The 24,092-nt window shown below is 36.0% G+C and overlaps 1 protein-coding gene across 1 annotated transcript; it reads right to left on the bottom strand.

Annotated features, from left to right (window-relative positions):
- Positions 1-16: 16 nt before the first annotated feature.
- LOC306847187 (juxtaposed with another zinc finger protein 1-like) lies at positions 17-16,919 on the bottom strand. Its single transcript, XM_079380996.1, has 5 exons — positions 16,666-16,919; positions 8,451-8,523; positions 3,853-4,049; positions 3,030-3,199; positions 17-2,711 (listed from the first exon to the last, which is right to left on the bottom strand). The coding sequence occupies exons 1-5, from the start codon at positions 16,778-16,780 to the stop codon at positions 2,565-2,567; spliced, it is 702 nt and encodes a 233-aa protein (XP_079237122.1). The 5' UTR covers positions 16,781-16,919; the 3' UTR covers positions 17-2,564.
- Positions 16,920-24,092: the final 7,173 nt, after the last annotated feature.

The following is a 24,092-nucleotide window of genomic DNA, read 5'->3' as shown; positions in this document are numbered from 1 at the left end:
GTTTTTCTTTATTTTTATACCATTGTCCTAAAGTTTACATTGCAGCTTGAGGATAAAGACGTCTCAAGAGTCTCTCATTCGCTCACACAAACACGCACACATGATACGTCGTCTCACATACAAATTGCCTCGGTTCCACAAAACAGTTTCCACAAAAACATACAGTACGAAAATATAATTTCAAAAGCACTTTACAAAAGACTTGCAATACGATACATTCACTATATAGTATATCAAACTCCCTCCAAAATAAATGCATCTCAGTCACATTACTACATTGTAGGTGTGAGGAATCACACGGATCCTATCCAATAAAATCATGTTTAACAGGTTCTAGTTTGCCTGTCAAAGAGACCAAATGACTCTGTAGCCAAAAAGAGGTACAAATGTGGTTACTGGTACAGTGTCCAAAAATACACCCATACAAACAAACATGACACCGGATGAATTGGAAAATAACAGGACAGTCAGTCATCAACAATGAGTCACTCACAAATAGGCATCCAATACTTCCTTCATTCCCTAGCTCCAGTTTTTGGCATCAAAATTATAGTAACTACCCATTCATTCAACCTCAAGCCTCTTTTTTCCAAGAAATCATGGCGACAGTCCAAGATATTAGTGTTTTAATACAGAACCTGGTCCAAATATATGGAAAATATAGAACAATTTGTCCATATTGAATTTCTGTGTCCCATCTTGGCACCACTTGTATATTGCCATGTTTTTTGGACATGTACCATAAAATGCCATATAAATACCATGGTGTACATTTCAAAGAACCATGGAAACACAATCTGATACCATCATTGTACCATAAACAGCACCTTATTTTTCCAAGCGTCATATCTGGAGATTTGGCAGTGCCATTTTTGGTCCATGTTGTTTCATTTGACCGACCCTAACCAAGAAAAACAGACTAGTGGATAGGAAAGCTTACTTGGTCCTTCTTTGCACCAAAGGTTTAAGCTCTTAGCAGTTGCTAAAGACATTTTTACTTTTGTAAACCATGGTATGTTTTATTTGGCCGACAACAGGACCGATGGAAAAATCGTTCAAGAATTAAAAAGTTGATAAAATATATTCAGGCGTAGCTATGCATCTGGCACTATCCAACTGTAATACTAGCAGTAACAATATAAAGTAATGATATAATACTTTTGACAACAAAGATTTGACAACAAAGAGACCGTAAGCTAAGCGGTTGTGTCATACTAGCAAGCCGTAGCCTACAATACAAGGGAAGCAGAGGGCTAACAAATACGTTTACACAAACACAACCACGAGGACAGTCCCAAATGTGTCAAAAATAAACCACAGCAACGACCGAAATCAAGATCGTACGAGCTAAAACAGACAAAAAATACTGCAAGGCTGAGTACACAAAGAGAAGTTTAGGTCCTCTTTAAAGCTCCTCCACTAACAGGCACCAAACGGATAGCCAGATGTGACCCGTTGTGTGTTTGGCAGATCATCCATGTTTCTTTTTCAGTTGGGGAAGAATAACTTGGCACTTCTGCACTGCTGGTATAACAGTAAATCTGCCCTTCTTTGTCTTTCTTTAAGCTGATGTTGCGTTGCGCATTTTGAATGTGATTATTGTTGGCTTCAACAATAGTGTGTTTTCATTCAGGGATCATTATATATTGCTCAGAACTCAAATGCAACTAGACAGAAACCATGTAACCGCTTGCAGTCGTCTGGAGAAGGCCACATGCAGAGAATTCAATTTCACACCGAAGGTGCTGCCTGCATGCCAGCCGTATGCAAAAGAAATCTGGAAAGGTAACTTTACACTGAGTAATGTCAGCCGTTTTGATATTCTGTGTGGAATGTTCTGGAACGACGTGAGTGGAAGTGAGTTTTTCCGGTTTCCTGGTTTGTTTGTCTGAAAGTTGGCAGCTGTATTGTGACCTGAGATCAATGTCCTTCCAATTCAGACAATAAAAGACTGCTTTTCTACAAAGCAAATATAAATATGAAATGTAATTCAAAAACAGAAGTCTATAAAGATGAGATAAAGTTCTTGTATAAAACATAATATAAATGTTCTGCAAAATATATAATGGAAAATAAAATGTTTGGATAATACAACTTAGCTACTAATATATATAAATGTGTCTTTATATAATTTCATATATACACGTTTCAACATACCTACTGTAGTTTTCACTTAGTAGGTTTGATGAACAAAAAGAAATTATCTAGAATTTCTTAACTCTTCTGATTTTAAACCTTTTTCTCTAAATAATCTTTAAAATCAGAAAGAAATGTTTGTCGTGTCCTAATCTTCAGCACAGTCATTTCATTTATCAGTGACTATGTCACCTAAATACAAAAAAGAAAAGAAAAATAAAGAATATCTTGAAAAGCAGTAAAGAAATGATATACGTGGAATGTGCAAATGTACAAATATATCTACATGTATATATAAAATCACATACATAAAGAGAAAAAAGTGAAAAAAAATAATAATGAAATTAGCATTTGATCCCAGTTTACATATGATCCAGAAATGTAAATGAAAGGATGACTAGGTAAACTTGAAAATGATGGTGTGTGTATCACAGAGGTGGGTGGAAGTTGATGGTGTGATGTCTAAGGCCTTGAGAGGTTTTATAGCTTTTCCCACAGCGACACTTGAAGGGCTTTCTCACACGGATCTGCGTCCTGTGCCCATTTTTAGCATGGTACTTAATACCATTCACATTCTGAAAGAGAAGATGGAAGTAAAAGCAGGAATGAGGGAAAGTCAAAAGCACTTCCTGAAAGAAAAAACTTTTATTACAATTTATTACAAATGCAGGTCTTCCCTACTTTGACAGGAAGAAATAATCTGTATTACTAATAATGTGACCAACCACAGCTTTTGTTTTTCTGCATTTTTATTTGTAGATGATACTGCAGTTATATGTTATTATTAATTTTTATGATAAAAAACTAAATATAAAAACATTAAATATCTTATACCACAATAATAGTTAATATTTCATATATTAAAAAAAGATTTTGAGTTGTGAGTGCAGTACCTTGTATCTTTTCTTGCATCCTGGAACAGGGCATGCGAAGGGTTTCTCATCGCCCCCATTCATGCACATGGAGCTGAGGATGGACTCTGAGCTGATGGCACTTTCTGTAGTCCAGGACTCGTCGCTGTCAGAGTCTTCATACTCCACCTCCTCCTCATCACACTCACTGCCTGAGGCCCACCAATAAAGTTAAACTCTTTAATTAGTCATTTATTTGCTTCATATATTAGCTGATGAAAGAACTAATGAGAACTAAGAAAGCAAATGTGCCCTTTACTCCAATTATCCAGTGTTTCTTCATTAGGAGCATAATGTGTCTTTTTTCCCCACAGTTCAGGTTAGATTTAATATTTCTGAAACAACTGCTGTTTATGCAGCACAGATTCAGTTTAAATCAACTGAAACTAACCGGCAGTCCGTTATTTATGTTTCTGACTCTTAACACAGAACATACACTGACATAATGACAGGCTTATTTTAAAGTTCATTAAAAGACAAGCACAGTATGAAACAAAGAGGAAATTGACATCACCCAAGCTTGGATTTAAACCCATGGAAACTTTTCAACATACACGCATTCAATTAGTGTGGCTTTAGGTTTAGGGGGAACTATCTGACATCAAATGCAACAAACCACAATTTAGAGGTTAATAAATCTGAAAATTTCAGACTTATTTATAACAAATTAAAAGGCATGAGAAATCAGCAGCCGGTAAATTCTCCATGAGTATTACAAACACTCCTAATGAGTTAGAAATATTTCAAATAATTGTTTTTATATGTGTAAATCTATCTATGTATCACGCACACAAGCTCCATTCACCTGTGGGTGTGCTGCTGCGGAAGGAGGATGAGGGCGTGATGGGAGGGGTGACGGGTGGAGTTAGGCTGCCATTGCTATGCCGAGGAGGCGTGGCCGTACTGTTACGCGATACGCCTCCGGTGACTGATATAGCAATTTTGGGTTGGACCTTCTTCTTCTGAGATTCTTGCTCTCTGCGTGCTGCTTCAGTCATGAACCTGAAGAAAAAACAAACAAAAGGCCATGTTAATAGATTGATGTGCAGGTAATGATGCACCTGAGGACTATTGTTCTTGGAATGACAGTGGTTATACAAAACGGAAAAAGCTACAATTGGAAATGGATAACTGAAATTATGTGTCAAATACAATTGTCAACCTTCTGTACTGACCTCCCAAGTGTATATCATTGTTACAGAAATTTCCCATTGCACTTAATTTAAAATGTGTTGCATATACACTACCAGTCATATGTTTTTGAACAGTAAGATTGTTCATGTTTTTTAAAGAAGTCTCTTCTGCTCACCAAGCCTGCATTTATTTGATCCAAAGTAAAGCAAAAACAGCAATATTTTGAAATATTTTTACTATTTAAAATTAGTTTTCTATTTGAATATATTTGACCGTTTAATTTATTCCAGTGATTTCAAAGCTGAATTTTTTGCATCATTACTCCAGTCGCATGATCCTTCCGAAATCATTCTAATCTTCTGATTTGCTGCATGTTGAAAACAGCTGAGTGATTTTTCTTTTAGGTGTCTTTGATGAATATAAAGTTCAGAAGAACAGCATTTATCTAAACTAAATGTCTTTATCATCACTTTTGATCAATTTAAATACTGACTCCAAGTTTTTGAATGGTATATTGTATAATGTTACAAAAGCTTTTTATTTTGGATAAATGCTTATCATTGGATATTTCTAAAAAAAAATTACTCAACTGTTTTAAATATTGATGATAATAATAATAAAATGTTTTTTGAACAGCAAATCAGCATATTAGAATGATTTCTGAAGGATCATGTGACACTGAAGACTGGAGTAATGATGCTGCAAATTTTGCTTTGAATACAGGAACAAATTACATTTTAAAATATATTCAAATAGAAAGCAGTTATTTTAAATTATAATATAATTCAATATTACTGCTTTTGCTGTATTTTGGATCAAATAAATGCAGGCTTTGACTGGTAGTGTATGTATGCATGTATGTGTGTAAGACGATAATACATTTTTATGTAAAAGTGTGTGTATGTATATATAATGTATAGAAATATATACTACCATTCAAAGGTTTAGGGTTGGTAAGATGTTTTTATGTATTTTTTTGTGTATTTTTTAAAGTTATGCTCACCAAGGATGCATTTAAAAATAAAAACAGGAGTATTATTTTAACATATTACAATTTAAAAAATACATTTTAAAACAAAGACGACAAGCAAAGCTGAATTTTCAGCAGCCATTACTCCAGTCTTTTGTGTCACATGATCCTGAATGATGCTCAAGAAACATTTCTTAATATTATTATTATTATTATTTAGTCATTTAGCAGACGCTTTTATCCAAAGCGACTTACAAATGAGGACAACAGAAGCAATCAATTGTAGTATTAAAACAACTAAAAACAGATCCAAAACTAACAGCTAAAACTTTATAAGTACTGCCTATACACATTTTAAAAATAAAGAAATTAAATAAAAATGACAAATGCATACAACAAAATTTCAAAGCTTAACATTTAAAATGAAAAACAAAAATAAATAAATAAATAAAGCTAAAAACAATTCAAAATATTAAAGAACAAAAGGTATAAGGGTATAATAATGATTCTAACATAACTAAGCCAAACACCAAAAAAAAAAAAACAACTATATACAGTGCCCTCCAAAAGTATTGGAACAGTAAGGACAATTCCTTTATTTTTGCTGTAGACTGAAAACATTTGGGTTTGACATCAAAAGATGAAAATGAGATGAGAGATTAACATTTCATCTTTTATTTACAGGTATTTTCATCTGGATCTGATACACAACTTAGAAGATAGCACCTTTTGTTTGAACCCACCCATTTTTCATGTTACCAAAAGTATTGGAACGGATAGAATTAACAGATTAAAGAGAAAAAGACTTAATATTTAGTTGCAAATCCTTTGCTTTCAATAACTGCATCAAGCCTGTGACCCACTGACATCACTAAACTTTTGCATTCTTCTTTTGTGATGCTTTTCCAGGCTTTCCCCAGAGCCTCTTTCAGTTTTGGGGGGTTGCTCCCTTCAGTCTCTTCTTTAGCAGGTAAAATGCATACTCTACTGGGTTTAAGTGTGGAGATTGACTTGGCCAGTCTAAAACCTTTCACTTCTTACTCCTGATGAACTCCTTTGTTGTTTTGGCACTATGTTTTGGGTCATTATCTTGCTGCATGATGAAGGATCTCCCAATCAGTTTGGTTGCATCTTTCTGTAAATTGTCAGACAAAATATTTCTGTAGACTTCTGAGTTAATTTTGCTGCTGCCATCATGTGTTACATCATTAATGAAGATTAATGAACCTGTCCCAGAAGAAGCGATGAAAGCCCAAGCCATTACATTACTTGTGTAATGTGTACTATAATGTACACCTGTGTACACTGTGTTACAGATGAGCTTGTCTGTTTGGGATCATGAGCAGATCCTTTCTTTCTCCAAACTTTAGCCTTTCCATCACTTTGGTCCATAATATCAGTCCATAAAACCTTGTCCCAGAATTTTTGAGGCTCGTCTCCCATTCTTCTTGCTAATGAGTGGTCTGCATCTTCTGGTGTAGCCTCTGTACTTTTGTTCATGAAGTCTTCTGCGAACAGTAGATTGTGATACCTTCACTCCTGCCCTCTGGAGGTTGTTGCTGATGTCACTAACAGTTGTTTTAGGGTCTTTCTTTACAGCTGTCACAATGTTTCTGTCATCAACTGCAGATGTTTTCCTTGATCTACCCGTTTGAGGTGTGTTACTTAGTACACCAGTGGTTTCTTTCTTCTTCAAGAGATTCCAAATGGTTGTACTTGCTATTGCCAGTGTTTGTGCAATGGTTTGATTGATTTTTCATCTTCTCTCAGCTTCACAATTGCTAATTTTTCACCCATAGACATCTCTCTGGTTTTCATGTTAGTTACACGTCTAACTAACCATAAATGCAGTCTGCACGGATCTGAAACTGAGCGCAGACATTCAGTGCTATTTATTGTTTGAATAATCAATTAATAGGACATAACAGGGCAACAAAACACACCTGTCAGTCACATGTTCCAATACTTGTGGTAACATGAAAAATGGGTGGGTTCAAACAAAAGGTGCTATCTTCTAAGTTGTGTATCAGATCCAGATGAAAATACCTGTAAATAAAAACTGAAATGTTAATCTCATTTTCATCTTTTGATGTCAAACCCGAATGTTTTCAGTCTACAGCAAAAATAATGGAATTGCCCTTATTGTTCCAATACTTTTGGAGGGCACTGTATATGTATATGTACAACCACACACACATACATACATACATACATAAATATATATACATACACATTTATAAATTCAATATATATATAATTTCATTTCCATTTAGTTTGTTGAAGTATTAAAATAACTCAAATTAAATAAAAATAAAACTTAATAAAAGACCTATACAGACATATTAAATTCAGATATTATTTAACTAAAATTAACATAGATAACAAATACAAATCACGACAGTATAGTTTATCAGTAATCCTAAGAAATAACACTACCAAACACACATGCTAAAAACAACAACTTACTTACACAAAGTAAGAAATGGTTATAAAAACTTATAAAAAGTAGTAGAAAACAGGAGAAATAAAAAGCGATGCTTATATCCTTTGCCGGTGTCCCAGCCCGGTGGAGTCGCGCGGTAGAGTCGATGGTCTTTCCTCTTCGGTCATCACATGAGGAGGCCTTCACACGACAACTGCCGCAGTAAACTAAGCTTTTTTTATACCCATCTAACAAAATACTAATTGAATTTAGCTGAACACACTTTCCTTATTTTTCCACAACAAATGGCCAAGCAAGCGCAGACACTGACAAGATACGCGAGAGAGAACAAGACCAAATGAGATATCAGCACGTTTCCACTCAGTAAACAAAACAAGCCTTTCCTAGCAATGACAACTGCGCTAAACACTAATAAGACAAGTAAATACACTTACGAGCTACTTTTAACTTCCGCTGATAAAGACTGCTTCTCTCAAAGAGTATTTCTTTACACTGCTTTCTGCTGGCGCTTGAACACACTTTCCTTCCACAACAAATGGCCAAGCAAGCGCAGACACTCACAAGATACGTGAGACAGAACAAGACCAAACGCGATATTAGCACATCTCCACATATATTATCAGTGTTAAAACAGTTATCCTGCGAAATTTATGGAAACTATGATAATTTTTTTTCCCAGGATTATTTCTAAATTAGAAAATTCAAAAGAAAAGCGTTTATTTGAATATTTTTGGACATAAAAGTATTTGCTAAATGATATTAACTAATTTTTTTTTTAATCTTACTGAGCCCAAACTTTGAATGGTAGTGGTAATATTTTTAATACACAAATTAGTATATACATATTTCATCATACCTATTAATGTAGCTCAGAGCAACATATGTGGGCTGCTGCAGCTCCTGCCTCTCCAGAACTCTGGGATCTGTGTCTGAGAGAGGAATAGAGAAAACACAATCACATTAGACTGCAAAACACAGGATAAAGCTGAAGATAAAGCTGTGCACATATAGGTCATGGCAAAGGCTGTGTATGCTCACAGACAAAGCAGCAGCTTGAAACAGTATTTTGTGCTTACTGTACATTCATCAAACAAGCACCCCTAATGCCCTGCAGGCCCAACCCAACCACACCACCACCACACTTTTTCCATTCTACTTGTGACAGCAGGCAGCTTCCATTGCCTGAGGCCACCAGGCAATGCTTCAAAGGTTCCTCAGCCAACTCTGTGTGTGTGTGTGTGTGTGTGTCTGGTTATAATCTGAATCATGGCCTGAGACTGCCCTCATGTGGCAAAGAGTTCCATCTGATGACAATGATCAGGATTTATCTTATTTGTATACATTCAAAATGTTAGTTAATGAAGACTTTGTTTACCACACTGTATGTGTTTGAGAGAGTGTGTGTGAATTCTAGGATGTTAATTGCTGCTTAGAGCTCATTAAAATATAAATGGTGCACAGAAGACCTCACAAAGAGAAAAAAAAGACACTGCTGTGTGTGTGTGTGTGTAGCTGGCACATTCGGCACGATTATTTTCAATGACCATGTGTAGAAAGTAGAAAAAGAAAAGCAGAATTTTTTTTGCATTCAAATAGGTCGCATTGCATGCATATGTGCAGTTATATTTGTGTATAACAGGCAGGGTATATAATAGGTCCCATATGTCTAAATGAGGTATTACTCCAAGCCATTAAAAGCATTCCACCATGTTTGCTTAACCATTATTCTCCTTGAACATGGAGAAATGTCTACATGCTTGCTTATTGCTTTGTAGAACTTGTCAGATCTCACATGCGATTACAAATCTTTGGCACTCTGTCAAATTTCTCACAATCTGTAATAGCATGACTGGAATCCCAAAACACAAATGAATTGTAAAAACAGCACAGAGAAGATAATTATGTTTCCTTGATATCTTTTAAGGAAACCAGTCTAGAGTGCTACCTGTGTCTGCTTCTGCCTTAATCTCATCAGAGCCCTTTCTGGTGACTGCACTGCATGGATAAGGCCTTCCTCACCTCATAAAGAGGACACACATCCTCACACACACACATTTGTGTATCTCAGGTGGTCCACTGAGGTGGTCTTCAGTGGTTTATTAGTGTTTCATTTTACCTGCAGGTGTGCACTTTCAAGGTTAAAGATACTTTGTTTTAAAGCAACTGCGAAATTAAAAAATGAAAATTAATTTAAAATACAAAACACAGGAAATACTTGTCTATAGACTATCAAAAGTTTTAAGCTTAGATTTTACATCATTTTAAGCTTGAGTTTTTTAATTATACCTGCACATTTCTGCATTTACTTATTTTATATTTATTTTCCCATAAGTTTACACAAATTAGAATCACAAATTAACCTTTCTGGAGTTATCTACAATCAATGAGATCCTTGCAAAACATCACAATTTTATATTAAGTTTATTGAAAATTAAGAGTTTAGTATGGATGCACAATTCTGACTTCTTAAAACTGCAAATTGCAAGAAAACAAATCTAAATTTTGAGATTACATCTCTTTATATCTAATTCTGACTTTTCCAAATTGTCTGATAAAAAGTCACAATTACCTTTTTATTATTTTTAATTCTGTGGCGGAAACAGGCTTCCACAGTTTAGAGAGCTACAATAAAGAGACATTAAATAGCTGTCATAATTTACTCACCCTCATATAGTTTCAAACTATGACTTTCTTTTTTTCATGCAACATAAAAAAAAGACATTCTGAAGAATGTTTATGCTACTCTTTTCATCACAATGAAAGAGGATGATGATCCCTGGATTATCAAAATCTGAATAATATAAAGCAAAAATAGTGGTCCGTATGATTTTTGCACAATATTCCAAGCCTTATAAACTCATGTGACAGATTTGTTTAGGAAACATACTTCAAAATCTTACTTGCAGCCTTGGTTCACTTTCAATGCATTATATGTAAAAGAACAGTTCTTTACTGTTCATATTAACCCTTAAATGATCTGAGATGCCCGAACACCTGAGAAAAGATAATGCCAACCGCTCAGAGGACCTCAGAGGATGCCAACGCTCAGACAACATACAGAACTACCAAATTTTGCCATAAGTTAAATATATTAAGGTGCTGCAATATATAAATATATTGTGGAAACTTAATTTCCTGTAGAGCTGCTTCGCAACAATTTTTTTTATCGTAAAAAAGCGCTATACAAATAAACTTGAACTTGAACTAATATCTTTTGTGTGCCACGAAAGAAAGTAAGTCATACAGGTCTTGATGAACATGAGGGTGAGAAAATGCTGACAGAATTTTAATTTCTGTAGGGTGAATTATTTCTTTAAATCTCAGCAACTTAATTATAGTATTATGTGTGTAAGGGTGACATATAATCACGTGTGCCAGGTGCAGAATAGTGAAGGGAGGGCAGAGTTAATGTTTTCCAATTTTATGATTTCCCTTCACCTAGAAAATGGAGGCACACAAGGTCTTTCCACAGGAAAAGTAGCAAGGAAATACACACACACACAGACACACACGAACACTTAACATTCAGTGCCTCTTAAACTGAACGCCCCAGAGTTAATTTTCACATTTAGCAAAATCATAAACTTCCAATAACAGCCGTCATAATTCAGTACAAACAACAACCATCCTTACGGCAGCAGGAAGTAGAGTTGAAAGCACCACTTGTCCCAAGCAGTAGCAGTAATATTGCATTTTAATAGGCCACGACCAGTATTAAATCCCTATGAAATCTTTATGTAGGGCTAATAATACTGGGCCCTCTGTGAAGACATTAAAGAACTTTCTCCCATAAACATGCCTTTTATTCACAGACATATCATTAAATCCTCTGCCTATAAATCCTCACTGGGCTATTTACTGCTGTCCTACACACTGATTTGGGATCAGGTGGATCTAAATCAGACAGAAATGCATCCCTGTAAGAACATTTTGGAATAGTTGGAAACTTTTTAAAGGGCTCTGAAACCACCAGAAGAGCAAATGTGCCACCCTGTGGTGGAATTCAGCACAAAAATCATCAGAAAGCAATATGTGTGTGTCCCTGTTAGTGTGAGTCTGTGCATAAGTCAGAGCCTGGCATGGAGCAGCCATGCAGGAATGCTGGGTTTGTTTTCCAGACGGCTAATTAAAAAGCAGGGGAGTGTTTTAATGTGCTGGAGAGCAGCAGGTCTCCGGATGGAGGGAAAGGGGGGGAGGGGAAGACAGGCGGGAAGGAGGGGATGGAGAGAACTCTAAACGAGGCTGTAATTACACTTCTCAGAGCTCAGCAGGATACAACGCTCCAAACACTTCCGTATGTACACACAAACACACGCAAGCTCAAGGACGAGCACACACATGAAAAGGGAAACAAAAACATAAGCATTCACACACAAATGCACAAATTATGCACACCAGCAAATACAGACAAACACACACTGGGTTTTGGGTGGGACTAGGAAAGCTTGTATAATGGATTTTCCACTGGATCTCACTAATTGCCTCATAAAAAGGCCTGACAAGTCATTTAATGCAACTCTCTCTCTCTTATAAACACACACACACACAATTAAATCATAATGAGCTCAACAAAGCTAAACAGATTTAACTACTATAATTATCATTTCTTGAAATTAGTTTGTCAACTATTATTGCAACTAATTGTATAAGTTCAGAAAATTATGAAGAACTAGCCTACATATGATTTCAATTTTCAACATAGCATAATATAACTCTGCAGAACAAAAACAGGAACAATACTTAGGAATATAAAATGCAACACCTCCCTAATCATGAATATGCCATGATTATTCATTAACAGTATCAACAAAACCTCAAAGCTATAATTGAGAGCTGTGTTATTAGCCATACTAGACAATTTTGGCCTCAAAAGAACAAAACTTGAGCATTTACAAAGCCGTTCAATACTTTTTGGTTTACATCTAAAATCATCTAGCTAGCACTTCCCTCACAGTCTACTCAGCAGAGCAAACGGATCTTGTGTAACAAGCCTGACATCTTCTGGTCACTGAAAGAAACTCGTTCACGTAGCTTATCTAGTAGCTACTCCGAATGCCTTCTCGTTTTATATTTAAGGTTAAGTTAATAAAACAACATTTAATGCATGCTAGGTTAGCGAGAGAACAATAAAATGTTTGTAAAGAGTTCCCCATATAGCGCTGATTTATTGTTCACCTATGGTTTAGTTGAAAGGGCTGTGTTTACGCTAACGGTGACCATTAAAACCATTCCGGCTGATGTTGTTACTTACCCCTTTCAGTGTTTTACTAAAACCTTTTTAGATATTTCACCAAAGTTTAATTTAGTTTTATTTACAGTGACGCAATACGCAGACGATAAGAGACTACAACAAACCCAGGCCGTAAAGAGTAACTCTGCTTTCAGTTGTTTAAAAAGATGTCATTTGTTAGACATGCAAATACAATAGATAGGAAATGAAACGGGCATGTCTGAACAAATGTCCCCTGCCACAACACTAAACAACAACTTACCTAAATACAGGTCTGATACCCAGGGGACCGACTATCCCGGGAGGGTATGACTTCATGCAAAATTCCTTTCGGCCTAGGCAACTATAAACAGATATATCCAATCAACTTTCCTTTTAGTGTTTGTTTGTATCTCTTTCTCACACTCATCCTGACCAATACGACGCACAATGTTTTGACTAAGTTCTGATACCTGCGATAACTTCCCTTTCTGTCAAAATAATCTCTTACTTTATTCAGCTATATGTCAAAATATATAATCTAGTCTTCTATACAGGGCTACACGGCAGCTCTTTCTTGGTAGTATTTGGTATAATGTAAATGTGCACAGATTATATGACAATCTGCAAACGTCTGTCCAGTGTATCAAGTGGTAAAACACCACAATTTTGCCACAAGGAGGCAATGTTACATAAATTCATGTAACTTTATATTCACTGGCGAGTCAAAACTGACTGCATGCAAATTGTAGCCCAGATATAACCTGATTAATCTAAAAAATAATAATAATAATTTTTACGACAAGCAGGATGAGGCAGTTTATCTAATTATTTTACACCGTCAACAGTATATTGAATAACTGAAGAAATTAAATTGCATATACGCCATTTGCATTCAGATTAAATAGCTTTGATTCTAAAAAAAAAGAAATGAAAGAATCAGCATGCAATACACAAACAGCATCATATGGAAGTCAAATAAGATAAGCAAGTGATAACATTGCGAAATCAAATTGCAAGAAAACACTTGGTGTGACAAAGAAACCAACTGACCAAACACCAACGTGAATGTCTTAACATCTGAAACGACGTTGTTTGTTACAGTGTAATAATTCTGGAAGTAACTGTGTAACCTCAATTGAGTAAACATGTCTGTTTGCCTGACTTTGAGGACAAAAGTGTTCACTCATCTAACTCTCAAACAGCTGAAGCATATTAGTGAAAGGTATAAACAAAATGATTAATAAATGATGAATGCACAATAATAATATTTCATCTAAAACTACTAATAAAACATATGAAAATTAATGGCTAACATTGATATAGTTCTGATATATAATGCAAAATGGGTCTCAATAGCTTTTACTGCTAAAACTAAACTAAATACAGCATCAGGGCTTCTGAGATTACACTTAAGGTCAAAAGTCATTCAAGGTCATAAATTGTAGAGCTATTTTCAAAGAACCTTGTCAGTGAAATAATCAACTATTGCTAAACAATGACCTGCCATCACCAATACTTCATTTGTAACGCGTGTATGATTTCCTAAAGCGAAAGAGAGGAAGAGTTGGAGACAATCATGGGATGTAATTAAGGAGATGTAGACAGTGTCTGTATCCTGCCATATGTCTAAAATATAGGTTGTCCCTGTCAAGTTTTAACATTAATCACCCATTGAAAACATTAATAGTGCAGAACAAACTAGTTCCAGCTCAAGCATCTTCAGTTTGCACAATGAATTTTAACAATCATCTTCATGGCTGGCAAACGGCCAGACCAAGTCACTGCATGGGGTCTACACTCAATAGGATTATTATTGATTAGTAGTATTAATGATCTGCATGGAGGGCTAGGGGGTCTTTCATTGTTGTGCTCATTAAAACAAGAGATCTGAGGTCAAATCCCTAACCCCAATAGTCAGATCTGTGACTCCTGAGGGAAATCAGATCTTTTATGAGGCCACAGTGACAGACACACTAGGGTGCAGGTGTGTTTCATTTCTGATAAATGCCTTCCATTGTGACAGCTGCAGTCACTATGAAGAGAATCTGAGTGAAGCACTGTCATCAGAATAGATATGAGCAGCACAGCAAAGCACGTATCAGTAATAAACATTTATTCATTTCCATTACAGATCAGCAGTGCATACAAATATTCTATTAAGTAACTTACACACAAACAGTCAGAGTAAGGTCAATACTGTACAAGACAATACTGTACACTGTAATAATGTTTTCATCATAATTTTCTATCTGTATTTCTTGAGTTTTCAGTTGAGTTTCTTCATCGGTAATTCAATTCAGTTTCAACTTCATTTTTTCTTTAGCAGTAATTAAATTCAAGGTGGTAGAAAACGTGCAATGTATCACTAAACTTTAATTGTGCGCCACTTTAATTAAAGTTTTCCATTTTTGTGGGCTGAAATTGTACAATGTACAAAGTTTTACAGTGCACACCTCTTAAACCAAAATGCACCATTTAATAAATTATTGCGAAAAACAAGATCTGAAAAACAACAACAGATCTCTCTAAATCAAGTTAATTTGGCTTCATATAATAAGTGATTCTCTAACATGGGGTTAATTTGAAAAGGTAAGTTTGTATGCTAATCTTAAAGTAACTGTTACACACCTAAACAGGGATTCATTCCTGTGGACTTGACAGACAGCTTGAACACACAACACTAGCGTAAACAATGGCGAGCGCTGATTACGGTAGACATGGCAAGCCATTTTTACATTTAAACCTTAGTCAGGTTGGCGCCTTATTTCATTTTTGACATGAATGAAAACGAGGCTGTGAGGGACAGAAGTACAACCCGTTCAGTGGATTGAACTGTATATACAAATTGTTCAGCTGACAAAAAACTAAAAAAAAAAAAAAAACTTTCTAGAAAAAAATGTTCAGTACAAAAACTCTTTCGCAGTTTTATATAAAACAAGCTGTGACTTGTGACAATTACCCGATCTACACATTTATACAGTGCGTTCCATTGTAAACACTAAGTTTATCCCTCTCATTTTCATTCAATTTAATATGATTAAGGCCCTTAGAATGCAGTATTGTTACTAGTATATGTTTATTTCTTTATTTTTTAAATTACAGATATTTACACAGTTTTATTATTTCAATAATGACTTGTTGTTTCTAATAATCCATATGGTGACTGTTACTGGTAACAAATGCCAAAACATTGCCATTAAATTAAATGAGAATCTGTGGTTAAATATTCATATTCCATTTATTCAAATATTCAATATTCATATGTATTCCACTACTACTAGCAACTATTCTACAGGAATACAGTGTTTAATAAATATGTAATAGGCTAGTGTCTATTCAATTAGTACTAGAACACTGAAACATATATTAATAACTATGTGCTATTATGTAATGATTAAATATTCTCGATTGGAATAAGCACTAGTAGTGCTGTGCATTACATTGTAATACAGTGAACAGAGAAACTGAAAAAAAAAGATTATTCATATTAGTCACTATTAGACAACTTTTATTCATTAACCTAAAAGTACTAATACTGCTAACAACAAAATGTGGTATTAGTTTCTTTAAGCAATACATGTTAATACAGCTTGCCACAAGTACATACAGGCCTAGATCTAAACAGAGCAGCGTCTAGGAACCGTGCACAAACCCGTGCACCCGTCGCTGAAACCTGCTTATGAGTATCTATCGACTCTTAATTAAACCGAGTCAATGCTAATGCTATTAAATTTGCAGCGGGTTCGTACAAGTGAACTGGCGCGTCACTGCATAGAACCCAGCCAAATGCACGCGCCTTCTCGCCGCTTCAGAGCGGCTGCTTAGCGGGACAGCAGGCCGAAACCGGAGCGCCACTCACCGATGTGGTTATCTTCGATGTGAACGATGAGCTCGCCCAGGGACTCAAAATGCTGCCCGCAACCGCCAAACCGGCAAACGTTGGAGAAGAAGGAGGCAGCCGCGACGCCCGTCATAATGGATGTGTTGGCAGAGGTCCGTGAGCTTGCAGACCGGCGAAGGCAGAGGCTGTGCGGGATGGGGGTGATCAAATAGCCGGCAGCTCGTTGCAGCAGCGGCGGCGGTGATTGCAGCTGGAGCTGTTTAGACGGCTGCCAGCCAATGGGAGGGGGATGGGGGGGCAAAGCAGCATGACGGAGGAGCAGGAGGAGGAGGAGGGACCGGGGAAACAAACATGCTGCTGTTCACCTGAGCGGAGAAAGACGAGGAATGCTTGACTGAGAATGGCTACATAAGCAACTGTATTATTGATTATTTCAGTGCACCTTTTGCTACCCTGCCAGCTTGGATTTAAAAGTGTGAGGTTTATTAGTCCCACTGCCTGGGAATGCAAAAACGGTTAACTTTTTAACTAATACACTAAAATGATCATTATTATGACAGAAAGGCTACTGGTTCTGTGACTCTTCCAAGTGTTTATAAACCAGCTCCTTTTGTAAAAAAAAAAAAAAAAAACTTTTCATACTATGCAGTAGCAATGCACTGGTCTTTAATTTCACACCTTTGTTGTTTGTATGTGTTAACTAAATTTACTATAGAGTACATTGTTGTAAGAGCATATATTTTATAATATGTATTTTAAGATTGTTTATATAATTTCACTTGCATTCATTTCATGTATAATATACACTAATTTTAAAACATTTTATGTTTATTTTTGTCAAATATAAATAAAAGATGATTTCAGAAGAAAAGTGCTTTTAATTTCAACTGTAAAATACCTGTTCATTGGTTAATGATGCATAAGTACAGTGAAAAACTAGAATATATTTTGTGTAAATTTACTGTAATATTCTGTTAAAAGTACAGTTTGTTGAAAAGAAGAACAAGTTATCTAATAATTTACAGTGAAATACTGTAAATAGACATTCCCAGAATTCCTTGTGTGACAGTTTGCATTTAATGGTATTCAATAGGGTTTTATGTTACAAATCATGTTGTTTAATTCATGTTTATTTGTGCCACATCATTGTGTACCTTCTAATTAGTATTTATCACAGCTTGTTGAAAAGCTGTTGTGATGAAATTTGATTAATCATGTGTCTTTCTCTTTACCACCTGTTCGACAGTAAAAGTATAAAAAGTATTTTACTAGCAGCATGACCCAGCATTACCTAATTTAGCATCTAAAATTGTAAAAACAACAGGATTTATTTTTTAAAGTGGGTAACACTTTATTTTAAGGTGTCCTTGTTACTCATTTAACATGTACTTATACTATTATAATAACAATATGTAATGCATAATTATATGCAAGTAACCGTAAAACACACCCTAATCCTAACCCTAACAATATAGTAACCTACAGCCTAGTTTATTATTATTACTCTGTACTTAAATGTATCATTGCACTGTAACAAGGGCACCTTAAAATATAGTAATTCCTGCATAAATTCATTTATGCCACCTATGTGTGTAGTAAATATGCACAAATATATGAGTGTGTATATGTATATGTATATGTATAGATAGATAGATAGATAGATAGATATATAGATATGTACAGGGGTGGCATACTTAAATCAGGGCTTGACATTAAGCATTCTCATGTGGTTGTCCTTCGGACAAGTACATTTGTCTTGTTTTTTAAATAAATTGGAAAAAAAAAAGAGTGTGATAATACTATTATATTTTAAAATAAAAAAAGGGAGTATTAATTACAAATACAATTATTTTATATTAAACTTAAAATATAATGCTAATATTTACTTATTTTTTATATATGAATTTAGAGTTCAATTTAATCAGTCAATTAGTATAATAAGACATTTGGGCTGTTATCAAACAAATGAAATCAGTATCAACAAAATTCATCTTTGCAATGTAGAGGAAACACAGAAGTTGGATCTGAAGTGGAATAGATATATTTACCCACTGTTAATGCAGCTCTGCGGGACATGGAATGCTTAAATCTGCAGTTACAAATTAATAATGTTTTGAGTCATAAAATGTTGAATACTGATATTTGAAATTTTAAAAATAAAAAAATACTGGAAATGTGAAATTAAAGCCACCAGTAGGTGGCATCAAGTCACTGTTAATAAGTGAGTCATTGCGACTGAACCGAATCATTTAAACAGTTGATTCATTCAGGAACGAAACACCTGTTGAAACATCATGTTGCTCAGAGACGCAAAACAGTGCTGTGGCTGTGTTGAGTTATTTTTGTTGGTGAAAGAGCAAAAACAGGAAATATGAAGTCTAAAACGTAAGTCTCTTAATGTTAACTTCTTGTTTATTGAACTGTAATAAAATCACATTTGTAATCATGATGGTTTTTGGAACAAACAAAAAAAAGGCGCTCGATCTTCGTGTGACATTGTTTAACTATATGAAGTTATATAATTTTCTGCCCCATATCTGTCACACCACACACTGGAGCAGGGAAACGCAGAGGCGTAGGAACTTCTTTCTAACAGACTTTTAATAACAAACTTAGGAATCGCTGGAGAAGCAGATACACATAAAAATGACGAGCAGACTGGACATAGAGGCAGGGAAACACTGGGCTTATAAAGGGGAGACTAAACTAGATAATTGACAACACAGGGCTGGGGACTAATAAACTAATGATGACAGGAACAGGAAGAACACCAAATATGCATGGAAACTCAGGGAGCACGTGGAAACAAGACACAGGGAACCAAAGTCTGACAATATCTTGAATTTTCTGATCATTCTTCATGCATTGTAATACTGAATCATGCAGTGAAAGAACGCACTCGCACGTGAGCTAGTCTAACATAGACTTCTATAAGTAATGTTACTTTCGTACTTAAGGAATAAATCTTTCGGGTGAGACGTTAAACTGAGGTCCTGACTCTCTGTGGTCATTAAAAATCCCAGGATGTCTTTCGAAAAGAGTAGAGGTGTGACCTCGGCATCCTGGCCAAATTTCCCCATTGGTCTCTGACCATCATGGCCTCCTAATCATCCCCTTACATTGATTGGCTTCATTACTCTGTCTCCTCTCCACCAGTAAGCTGGTGTGTGGTGGGCGTTCTGGCGCACTATGGCTGCCGTCGCATCGTCCAGGTGGATGCTGCACACTGGTGGTGGACGAGGAGACACCACCCCTCACAATGTAGAGCGCTTTGAGTGCTTAGAAAAGCAGAAAAGCGCTATATAAATGTAATGAATTATTATTATTATTATAATGTATGCGTGCACTCTGTAGGTGTGTTTTGTTTGATTCTTGCCAATATACTCGTTAAACCAACAATTACGAAATTATCGCAAACGATATACAGGTGCATCTCAATAAATTAGAATGTCGTGGAAAAGTTCATTTCAGTAATTCAACTCAAACTATGAAACTTGTGTATTAAATAAATTCAATGCACACAGACTGAAGTAGTTTAAGTCTTTGGTTGTTTTAATTGTGATGATTTAGGCTCACATTTAACAAAAACCCACCAATTCACTATCTCAACAAATTAGAATACTTCATAAGACCAATAAAAAAAACATTTTTAGTGAATTGTTGGCCTTATGGAAAGTATGTTCATTTACTGTACTCAATACTTGGTAGGGGCTCCTTTTGCTTTAATTACTGCCTCAATTCGGCGTGGCATGGAGGTGATCAGTTTGTGGCACTGCTGAGGCCTTCAGGTCATCTGCATTGTTGGGTCTGGTGTCTCTCATCTTCCTCTTAACAATACCCTGTAGATTCTCTATGGGGTTCAGGTCAGGCGAGTTTGCTGGCCAATCAAGCACAGTAACACCATGGTCATTGAACCAGCTTTTGGTACCTTTGGCAGTGTGGGCAGGTGCCAAGTCCTGCTGGAAAATGAAATCAGCATCTCCATAAAGCTTGTCAGCAGAAGGAAGCCTGAAGTGCTCTAAAATTTCCTGATAGATGGCTGCGTTGACTGTGGACTTCAGAAAATACAGTGGACCAACACCAGCAGATGACATGGCAGCCCAAATCATCACTGACTGTGGAAACTTCACACTGGACTTCAAGCAACATGGATTCTGTACCTCTCCACTCTTCCTCCAGACTCCGGGACCTTGATTTCTAAATGAAATGCTAAATTTACTTTCATCTGAAAAGAGGATTTTGGACCACTGAGCAACAGTCCAGTTCTTTTTCTCCACAAGAAGGTAAGACGCTTCTGACGTCTCTGGTTCAGAAGTGGCTTGGTAGCCCTTTTCCTGAAGACGTCTGAGCGTGGTGACTCGATGCACTGACTCCAGCTTCAGTCCACTCCTTGTGAAGCTCTCCCAAGTGTTCGAATCAGCTTTGCTTGACAGTATTCTCAAGCTTGCGGTCATCCCGGTTGCTTGTGCACCTTTTCCTACCCAAATTCTTCCTTCCAGTCAACTTTGCATTTAATATGCTTTGATACAGCACTCTGTAAACAGCCACAGCTTTCAGTAATGACCCTCTGTGACTTACCCTCTTTGTGGAGGGCGACAATGTTCGTCCTCTGGATCATTGCCAAGTCAGCAGTCTTCCCCATTATTGTGGTTTCAAAGAACAAGAGATACTCTGAATTTATACTGTAGTGATGGTCATTTATTGAAACTCAAATGTATATATTCTAATATTTTGAGATACTGATTTTTGACTTTCATGAGCTATAAGCTCTAATCATCAAAATTAAAACAAAAAACTTTTGAAATGTTTTACTTTACATGCAATGAATCTAAAATATATGAAAGTTTCACTTTTTGAAATAACTTACAAGAAAAAAATTAACTTTTTCATGACATTCTAATTTATTGAGATGCACCTGTATATCGCACACCCCTATAACAAAGGCTATATCATATATAAAGGCAGTTATTATTGTTTTTGGTATTGACTTTTTCAAGTTACTTGTCCAATTGGGCAAGTAAATTTCTCTTTCACTTACCTGTCCAAAACATTCACTTGTCCCAGACAAGCATTAATGTCAAGCCCTGCTTAAATATGTATACAATTCTATGCCACATTTACAGTATAATATGTCATTAAACACTCCGTTTTGGATTAATGTAAATGTATGACCACAATCTCAACTCTTTCAGCATTTTTTTTTAATCTTGAAAAAATAATCTACAATTACAACAAATACTGTGCAAACATGCATATTTGATTCCAACTACACAATAGTAGAATGACATGTGACTCCTTTATAATGTGTTATATTAGACCTATAAAAGGAATTTTTAACTAACGAAAAGTGTCATCCTCCCACTTCTTTAAAACTTTAACAAGACTGGGAATCTGTCAGGTGTGGCACAAGCATCCATGTAAGGCGCTGTGTTCACAAAGAGCAGGAGGAATGTCCCTTTGATCAGCCTGTAACAGTGGCCGTGTGTTGACCATCACTTGTTAATCAACCATTAAAACTCCCTGTTATAAATGTTCTCTGCCGTTGGCCTATGTAAATAAGTGAGAGACTAAATGACCAAATATTTTCCATGCTGCTGTTTTCAAACAAATAGACTTGCATAAACATTTACTCCTGAAATACAATATTTTCTCCTCAGAGTTATAATTTTCTGCTAATGCAGTATATACGACCAATTCCCATGAATCAAATTGTACAGAAAAAGCTCATAAACCTACAGACAACAGTTTGGGACGTACCACATAATGTTATAATGTAAAGCCAGCCAGATGTTTGTAAATGCAACCATCTGCCTCAAACAAGATAGGCCTAAGCAGATACCAGATATACCAGATGCTAGAAACTGTGAGGGGGTCATGCCAGGTCAAACAACATGACTGAACAATATGAAAGGGCTCAGGATTCATCTAGTTCCAAATTTTTGATTGATCAAATACAGTATCACTCATGTGCAGTAAACCTTAGAAACTTTTAAAGATCGACCTTGAGACATTGAAGAATTACAAAGGATCATGTGAAAAATTACAAACAGATGTGTGACCTGCTACACACTGTATATTCATTCACAAACAACCAAATGTCCAAAAATTTGAGAAAACATTAAAAGAATAACCACATATACTATCAGAGTCATCATTTCATTTTAGTTTATTATTCATATCTGTAATTAATTGTTGCTGTTCCTCTTTTGAAAATCAGTTAAATTGTGCATGAATTTAAAAGTTATTTTTATGTTTTGTTAATTAGCAAAAATCACCCATTTCTTTAAAGGGTGAAAAAAAGGTGAACTTGACACAGTTCCTTTTTTAAGGTGAATTATATCATGGGAGAAACATGGATGATGTCATATGAGACTTGTGGGTGCATGTCCTCTGTTGCATTGTCTCTGTGTGTGAATGATTCATACTCATGGACGTAGGAGTCAGCTAAGACTGGAGTTTGATGTGACATCATTACCACTTCCTGTTTTGTGGTGTTGCTGAGGAAACAGCTACTAGTATTCTGAGTTAGAGCACACTATAATGAATCACGCTCTCTTTCTCTCCCTCCCACTTGTTCTGCCTTTTTGTTTCACTCTTTCCCTAGTGCTCACCACAAAAGGACCACGCTATTCTGAAAATCAGACACACCCCTTAGTTTTACAATAATCTGAATGTATCCACATTCTGTCATATATTTGAAATCATGACATCTGTTTTCAGTAGTTTAACACAATGTGGTTAGACACTATATTAAACTTCAAAAATGTGTCGTGACTGAACTTAAGATATATTTTTTACTGAATATGAAAAGCTTAAAAATCTTGGCACCTGTTTTTCCTCCTTATGCATCTGGTTAATGTCATCATATAAAACATATAATAATAGGCCTATTATTTTATTAACAGAACCCCAGAGCCCAGTTTTGAATAAATAACTGTCTGAGTCACAATACAAAATCTCATTGTTACATTAGACAAAATAAAATAAAGATATTAAATAATGTTACTTTATGGTTTGCACTTTGCAACTTCTTCTGTTGGTCTAATTTTTGACTCTGACTGTATTTCCGGTTACATTGTAACCATACAAGCAAAAGGCATGCAGTTTATATCGTTTACCATCTAAAAGACAAACAAGCAGGAATGTAATTAAACGTTTTAAACCAAAGGCTAACTCGCTTGTACATGCCCCTTCTCTCTCTTCTCTCTATCACCACACACGATTCGCTAATCGGGACCGTCCCGCGCACCGCTCCAGACAGCTGTTGGCGCAGCACGCACCGAGCGAGGCGCCTCCCTCTTCCCTGTCTTCCCCTCAACGCACCAATGTCCGCATCGGACGCCCGCTACATCCTCCGGTGGGCGGGTGCGCTCGGTCTGAAAACCCTCCTCTTTTTAAAAAGCGGACCGCAATGATTTAGAAGTTCAGGAATCCCACGTGACGTC

The sequence above is a fragment of the Barbus barbus genome (assembly GCF_936440315.1).
Source record: "Barbus barbus genome assembly, chromosome: 27".
NCBI classification, from domain to species: Eukaryota; Metazoa; Chordata; class Actinopteri; order Cypriniformes; family Cyprinidae; genus Barbus; species Barbus barbus.
This window is presented reverse-complemented; position numbering and strand designations above follow the sequence as displayed.

Excerpts from the sequence above, each read along its gene's own strand:
- LOC306847187 (XM_079380996.1), bottom strand. The coding sequence starts at position 16,780 with ATGACGGGCGTCGCGGCTGCCTCCTTCTTCTCCAACGTTTGCCGGTTT. Across the intron at positions 8,524-16,665 it reads CATCGAAGATAACCACATCG|ACACAGATCCCAGAGTTCTG; the intron begins GTGAGTGGCGCT and ends TTCCTCTCTCAG. Across the intron at positions 2,712-3,029 it reads GATGCAAGAAAAGATACAAG|AATGTGAATGGTATTAAGTA; the intron begins GTACTGCACTCA and ends CTTCTCTTTCAG.